We start from the raw sequence: 7,941 nt of genomic DNA, 5'->3' as shown, positions 1-7,941 counted from the left end.
AGTTTAATGTAGTTATAAAGTAGAAACACTTTATAGTCTGTAGTTTAATGTATTTATAAAGGAAAAAATATTTATAGTCTGTAGTTTAATGTATTTATAAAGGAAAACATATTTATAGGCTGTAGTTTAATGTAGTTATAAAGGAAAAAATATTTATAGGCTGTAGTTTAATGTAGTTATGAAATATAAAGTTTAAGTTCTGTAGTTTGCTGTTTTTGTAAAATAAAGACACTTGTCTGTAGATTAATGCAGTTCTAAAGTAAAAAGAGTGTCTGTTCAGTAGTTTTCCGTGGTTTATTGTAGTTTATTTCCCTTTACAGATCGTTTCCGCTGCGTTCTGTGATGCTAACGTTAGCTCATTAGCTCGTGAGCTAAAACTTTGAACACAAAACCAGAAATCAGTTTTAAAGTTGGTTTAAGTGAGCGGGAGTTGAGTTAAACACGTCCTGAACCACCGACACCCCCCCAGAGGACCAATAAACAGATAAACTAGTTATAAGGTGGGTGTTTTAGTGAAGCCCTCCAGCGGAGCTCCGGACCCGCAGAGGAAGGAACGAGGACAAGCCCCGGAACGTACCTACCGACCTCCCGGCCGACCCCGGGGCTGTCTTCACTGCGCTCCGGGGGACAGACACCGACTCTGTCCAGGTGTCTTCTGTCGCACAGACACGCACAAAGTCCAGTAAACTAACAGATCCAACAGCTAAACACTGAAACGCTGAGTCCAACTCCCTGCGACACTGTGGACATATAGACATACACACGTAGATCCAGAAACAAGATATAATAGACTTACACATATAGATCAGGTTTTGTGCAATGTATTTGCATAGACCTACAGAGGTAGACCCAGGTAATTACGACATAGACATATAAAATAGATGCAATAGATGCATTGACTTACAGAAGAGAATTATAGACATAAGATAGAAATCTAGAGGTAGAAATCAGAATTGACACAGACACACAAAAATAGAACAGACAACACATCTAAATAGTTCACAGACATATAGAAGTAGAACAAACAATATGACGTAGATCATTATATAGCAGACATAGAGCATATCCAGACCTGCACAAGTACACCCAGATACATGCAGAAGTAGATCCATAACACAGCATAGACATACAGAAGTAGATACATAAACCAGGATAGACTAATAGAAGTGGATCCATTATCGAGCAGAGATGTACATGTTATTCCATAAAACAGCATAGACATACAGAAGTAGATACTAAAACCTGGATAGACTAATAGAAGTAGATCCATAATCGAGCAGAGATATACAAAAGTTATTCCATAAAACAGCATAGACATATAGAAGTAGATCCTGAATCATACTGAAGTAGCACATATATGTATAGAAGTACATCAAAATCTTTTAAGAATTCGATCTCAGAATATAGAAGAAGATGATTGATTGATTGATTGAGTGAGTGAGTGAGTGAGTGAGTGAGTGAGTGAGTGAGTGAGTGAGTGAGTGAGTGAGTGAGTGAGTGAATGGTTGGTTGATTGGTTGGTTGGTTGGTTGGTTGATGAATAAGACTTTATTTGGGATATTTGGGCTCATCAAAGTACAAAGTGCCCCTTCATTAGGTTGCAGCCACAGATTTGATCCTTTTGAACGAGTCTTTGCTTGAAATGGTCTTTGGCCTAAAGATGTTCACAAATCGACCGAGGCTCTTGACATGTGGACATTAGTTAAATCCTGCTCGCTCTGTGAGAGCTGTGAGGGCAGAGCAGTGGTAGAGTTACAGCTTGGTGTGAGTACTAAGTGGCCCCTCATGTTCAGAGCTTCAGGCCCAGTTTGACCTCCGATCTCTGGTGATGCTGCCAAGATCAAGTTCTGTTGTCAAGCACTACAGCTGACACCCACGTAATGCAGCACTAGAAATGTTCTGTAGGGGGCGCTGTGGCTTAGCTGGTCAAAGTGCCTGTCTCGTAAACAGGAGATCCCGGCAGTGTCTGACAACCTTGGATCTGACAGGGGAACGTAGGTCTTGAAAATAAAGTGAAACTTTATCTTTAGTTGAAACTTTATTGTCTGAAAATGATCTGCAGTGTTTCCTGCTGACATTACATACATCTCAATACACTTAGTCAGCTATTCTTTACTTGAATAGATGTTTCTCAACAGCAATATTTTTAATTGTCAATAATCATAATCAATTATTAGATTATTTGTCATTCTTACATTCTTACAGCACGTCATTAAAAAAAACGTTCTGAAGTTCAGTTAAACTTGTTGCACAAGGTGCATATGGAATAGTAGATCAATCACAGACGATTCAGATCCTCTTTCAGTCGAGCACAGCACACATTTTAAAGTGGAAAACTGCAGCAACTGATATATGGAATGTAAAATGTAGAAAAAAATACTTATTTACAACAACTTTCAAAGTTTCAAACACAACAGCAGCACAGCAGAAAATAAGAACAATAAGTTTGGAATCAAGAAATACAGACTGATTCACCCTGAAATTAGCATGTGAGTTACAACAAAAGGTACACAGGAGATAATATGTACATGTCGTTGGCTTTATTACACAATATCACATGTTTATGTGAGCTCCGAGGTCCGTCTATACTTTGGCATCAAATGTACCGTGGAAGCCGTAGGGGATGTTGACTGGAACCTCAGCCCTGCCCAACTCCTCAAAGGTCGTCGCATCTAAAACCAGAAGGAAAGTACTCTTGTCCTGAAGAGAAAAAAAGAATGAAGTTACAGGTATATCAGTGTTTCAACACGTCATAGAATTTAAAGTCTAATCCAGCTACCGGTTGGTGAATTTGAGCAATAAAATGGGATTGTGTTTGGTGATCATTGGTCATCTCAGACTTCACTCTTAGTTGACTGACCTTGTTTGGAGTGACAACAACAGACATCACTACACCGTCGTCCTCCCGTGTGGCATCAGGAGAAGGTACAAAGACCGGCTCAGAGGGATAGAGACCAGGATGTTGCCACACCTGAGACAAAAGAGTCACATTCATTATATTACGCAAATATCTGCAGCAGTATGAAGAATAAAGAGATACCACTAATTACTATGAGCTTGCATTTGTTCATGTTGGATTTGTTGTGATCAGGGAGCAAAAGGTAGATATTCAGGCCCTTTTCACAAGAATTTAACTCAACAGAAACGACAGCAACACTGAACACTATATAGTTAGCATGCCAGGCCACCAGAGGGCGCTGTTTGTTTTATAATGAACCCATGCATGGTGCCCGCAGAGAACAATACTCTATAAACATTAGGGGGACTGTAAACAAGGGGACAGACCCTGATTGTTTTCAGAAAAATGTAGTTTTCCACCGTCGACACGACAATGGAGTCGAAGTATTGAAAAGCTCCACCTTGAGAGCCATTCTCAAAATGTTGGTTTTTCAGTGGTTCCAAAGACAGACTCTCCTTCGCCTGTTATTAACCGCCGCAGGACAGATTACCTTCATGTGTTTGTCATGGAGATCCATCTTGATCAGGGAGTCTCCAACCAGGTGTCTGAAGCCACAGCCATAGAAATAGCGGTACGGGTGGGTGTTGTATCTGCCATAGTTGATCTGAGGGAACTCCAGACCGCCATACTGATGGAGGTCCTCCCCGTGAAGGTCCTCATGGGTACAGAACACCTACACATTCAACGAGAAGCAGGAGTGAGCGCTCATGTCTCCCTGATAGGTTTCAGTCATGCAACCCCAAGACCCATTTTATTTGACCTTGTGCAAAGATTACTAAAGTGCAAATGCAGATGTGGACGTTTATCTTGCTGTTGTATTCCAAAGTATTCACCTCTCACTTTATCACTATCACACTGTGGTACCCTGCAACTATGATCCCATGTTTTGAGATTGGTTGAATATATACCTTGTTCTTTCCAACTCTGACGGAGGTGGCTGTAGTGTTGACCCGGTCAACCAGGTTCTGCTTGTAGGGTGTATGCTGGTCCACATTGAGAGGCAGAACAAAACGTCGAGGGAAGACTCTGCACATGGTGTTATACACCTGAAGAAACATACACCTTCTGTCAGCTTCAACCAGCCAAAGGTTCTAAATCTGAAGAGAAAGCAAACGACACTCCTGCTTCGGAGCGAGCTTCGCTTCAACCTGCTGACCTCGTCAAGAGCGTCTCCGGACTTCCGCAGGTTCTGGACGTTGTAGTTGTTGATGGCCTGGCCGTCGTCTGATGCACACATGTCCATGATCAAGAAGCCGTTCTCCTCGTAGGCGTTGATCTGATGAAGCGCCAGAAGGGGCTTGGCAAGATACTTGATGGGGTTTACCTGAAATGTAGAAAAAGCATATACAGTATATGTATACGTATATACATGGGAAGTACTGAAGACGGGTGTTTGGGTTGAGGGCGTACCGTCCCAGTTTGTTTGTTAACCAGGTGGAACGTGGTGCTGAGTTTGGGGTCCCAGAAGAAACTGTCACTGATGCTTTTCCCTGTCAGCTTTCCTGTCACAATCTTCAGCAGGTCCATCTTGATGGGCTGCTCGATGAACACCACAAAGTTTTCAGACATTGCTGGAAGACACCAGAAAGCACATCGTATTAGTTTGGATTGGAAAATATAAACATCCTTTTTTTTATGAAGAATCAGAGGGTGACCTTCTCCTTCATCTTCCTCATCCTTCTTCTGTGTCATGATTTATTACTGAACCAGTTGCTATGCTTTGCCATTAGAAATACCACTTTATTAATCACTGTGGGCAAATACAATCCCACTACGTGTCTGTCTTTGCAAGTTCTATTTCTCATACTGTGACTGAATATCTGCACAATTTGCAAACCCTTGTCCAGATTGAAGACACTTGCGGTTTATGAGATTTACAAGAGCAGTTGATTATTACTTTAATCATTTGGGTTTATCAGTTTCTCAGCTGAACTGTGCTGCGGCAGAATGCGACTGATCCGTCAAACACCAAACTTTGTCTCATGACTGAAGACAAACAGACATAGTTTCTACAAATGGATGTGAATTTGACGCGGTGGATTGAGTGAAAGTTCACCGAAGCTGTGGTAGTAGGAGGGTTTACTCTTGTCCACTGAAGGAATGGAGCACAGCACTTCTGCTCCCTCCAAGGTTTCTCCGTCTGTTTCTTTGGTTGGAGGCACTCTGATGATGTTGTAGGACGCTCCTGTCGGCACAGGCATGGTTAGATGAACCTGACATACACAAATACAGGCCACGCTGTGTGAATGCAGCAAACCTTTGGGCGAGTAGGAATTCCCCATGTTGTAGGTCGTTCCATCCTGCTCCGTGTGAGGGTGCGCGGTGGCTCCGTTTACAGCTACAAACTTGGTCCAGTCCACCTAACATAAACAAACCAGTCAGTCAGACATCACATTTATCACACTTCATTTCCTGTTTTATAGTTTTATTCAGCCGCGACTGATAACAGTAGCCTTTGAGCTCGGAATAGAGTCTTTTTTATGATTTGAATTTAATGATGATGTGTCAATAAAGCAATTATAAAGCAATATCAACCAGGTAGACTGAAGACCGGGTTACCTTTTGGGTGGCCTGTAGAGTCTCAGGGTCCACCTTGTGCATGACATTGGTTTCCGTGCTGACATAGTAATCTCCTTTGTAGGTCACAAAGCTGACGTTGGCATTGTCTGTGGGCTCTGGGGGAGAAGAAGAAACAGTTCACTGACATGTAAAAGGATTGGGCTGCTTTTAACCTGACGTATTATCCGTCCATCTTTGAAGTTCCTATACTCACTTGGTAGTTCAAATCTGGACAGGAAGCGCAGGAAGAAGTTTTTGCAGGGGTCCGGCACGGTGACAGTCCCAAACTCAGACACAGCGATGCGGTTGTGCTCCTTGTTGGACTTGTAGCTGTCACTGGACAAGAAGCGGCTCTTGTAGGTCACCTGTCCATTGGATATTTTGAACTGATGCAGCAAAGCCATACCATCAAACCAGTGGTTGAACCTGTTGGGAAACGGAGGGAGCAAAGAGTCAGGGTCGACTCCACTTCCTTTATTTGTCCTGCAAAACCTATTTGATCCTCGTCGATCGTCACCTACTTACCTTTGGTTTCCGATCTCAAACTTCCCTGGTCCATTTCTCAGGAAGTTCCCACGGATCCATCGTGGGATGGTTCCGGTGACGTCGGTGCCGATGGGCTTGGGCGTCTCCTCCACTGAGGTCACAAGCTTCTCGATGCAAGGCAGTCCATGCACATCCGTGAACTGGGTGCAGTTCGTGCAGGACTTGGATTTTTTTTTTAGTTCTGTGGTAATGAAACAAGTTAAGGCGTAAGTCACGTGATCATTTTAGTTCAAGTGAATAAGTGACGTGTGCAAAGCAGGTGGAACTGAACGCTTACCTGGAGTGATTCTGTTGTGATGTGTGGTGGTGTCCATGGCTGGAGCTGTTTGCTGTAAGCTGGAGTCTCTTTTCTGTGATTCTGGTGTCTGTCCAAGCCCGGCACTAACCTTTATACCATCCCTCGGCCTGTGACGCCCACAAAACAGTCAGACAGTAAGTGTGTGAGTAGACTGTGATTCTGTGCTTATATAAGCATCAAAACAAGAGACACACACTGTCTCCTTGAGGGAATACAAGTGGTGACTTATTTACAGAGACAATCTCTGAGTTTCCCAATGAGCTGTAGATTACTGTGTCATTTCTTACTTAGTCACACTCAAAACACACACTTACGTTCCTGTGGGAAGTAGCTGTGGCTGATTGGCTTGTGTGGAGACACACATTTTAATATGTTTATTTTTCAAACGGTGCCTAAAAATAAAAGTGAAGTTAGCAAATAAGTACAGAGAAAGAATTCATTAAAAGAGAGAACAGACACACTTATTAGGGATCACAGACACTCAGATTAGATTAGAATCAGAGGTTTGAGATTATGGTTAAGATTGATGGACTGAGGTGTGGGGCTGTAATCATGCCCAGCTCTGCAGAGGGGTGGAAGTAGGAAGGGTTGGGATGTGTGCATGTTTTAAATGTCCATGAAGTAAAAAACCTTATTTTTGTTTTACCCACATTATATTACAGTAAAATAAATATCAATATATTGTAAATGTTTGGATACGTTTATATTCATGCAGGTTACATATTTTAGATCATATATTTTATACACACGACACACAATAGTAAAACTTACACATATGCACATTTATATCATTATAATATATTGTACAAACAGATATACCATCTTTATACATGAGCAGTAAACAAAGACATCAAATGTTGTATTTTTATTTCAGTTCTTCCGTCTTATAGCTTTTTCATTTTGATGTTTTTATGGATTGACTTGAACTCTGCAATTATTTCCTACGTTTCCACTTTTGCAGCCAGATTAACAGTTTCAAACAAGATATACACCGTTTGTCTATATAATGAAACGTGCACACGGTACAGTTCAGCAGTGAAGAGATGTACAGAGTATTTTATGGGTCTGCTGAGGACTTACTTGGTTTGCAGATTCAGTTTACTGATACTGAAGTCAGGTTCCACCTGCACAGGGAGGCAGTTCACCGCAGGGCAGGGCAGGACAGGGCAGGGCAGGGCAGGGCAACACACACACACACACACACACACACACACACACACACACACACACACACACACACACACACACACACACACACACACACACACACACACACACACACACACACACAGTCTTTCACATTTACACTGACAGGACATGAGAGCGGAAGGAAACTGGAGAAAACTCACGTACGTCCAAGAAGAACATGCAAACTCTCCACATAGAAGCCGGTAGTAGAGCCCGGGGTATCTTCAGTTGAGATTAAAAACCACTGCATCACTGCGTTGTGTGTATTGTGTGTATCAGGGCCTGATTACACAACGTTTCAAGTGAAAACACGTTGTTTCTGAAAAGTTTCCCGTTTACACGGCAACATTCTGAAAACAATGTCAGTTGACATGAGTACTCACCTTCAGCT

At 42.3% G+C, this 7,941-nt stretch overlaps 2 protein-coding genes across 4 annotated transcripts in view; both read right to left on the bottom strand.

Moving 5' to 3' along the window:
- Positions 1-831, bottom strand: part of tnfaip1 (tumor necrosis factor, alpha-induced protein 1 (endothelial)) — a 7,511-nt gene extending 6,680 nt beyond the window's left edge. Inside the window, exon 1 of one of the 3 annotated variants that reach the window (XM_080459981.1) lies at positions 578-831. Coding sequence is in view for 1 of the 3 variants with exons in the window: in XM_080459980.1 (XP_080316106.1) it covers positions 586-758 (173 nt within the window). In the remaining 2 variants the exon portion in view is untranslated. The remainder of the gene's footprint in view (positions 1-577) is intronic. The other 2 variants (XM_080459982.1, XM_080459980.1) reach the window with 2 other exon arrangements.
- A 1,197-nt stretch (positions 832-2,028) lies between these two features.
- Positions 2,029-6,421, bottom strand: bco2b (beta-carotene oxygenase 2b). The gene is made up of 12 exons (XM_080459839.1): positions 6,342-6,421; positions 6,044-6,245; positions 5,733-5,944; positions 5,519-5,634; positions 5,217-5,319; positions 5,016-5,144; positions 4,370-4,530; positions 4,116-4,283; positions 3,868-4,005; positions 3,450-3,632; positions 2,861-2,971; positions 2,029-2,700 (listed from the first exon to the last, which is right to left on the bottom strand). Exons 1-12 carry the CDS (start codon positions 6,376-6,378, stop codon positions 2,584-2,586), a joined length of 1,677 nt encoding a protein of 558 aa, XP_080315965.1. The 5' UTR covers positions 6,379-6,421; the 3' UTR covers positions 2,029-2,583.
- Between the last annotated feature and the right edge of the window lie 1,520 nt (positions 6,422-7,941).

Source organism: Lipophrys pholis (genome assembly GCF_963383615.2).
Source record: "Lipophrys pholis genome assembly, chromosome: 3".
NCBI classification, from domain to species: domain Eukaryota; kingdom Metazoa; phylum Chordata; class Actinopteri; order Blenniiformes; family Blenniidae; genus Lipophrys; species Lipophrys pholis.
Note: the sequence above shows the minus strand (reverse complement) of the source record. Positions and strands in the feature narration are given on the sequence as shown.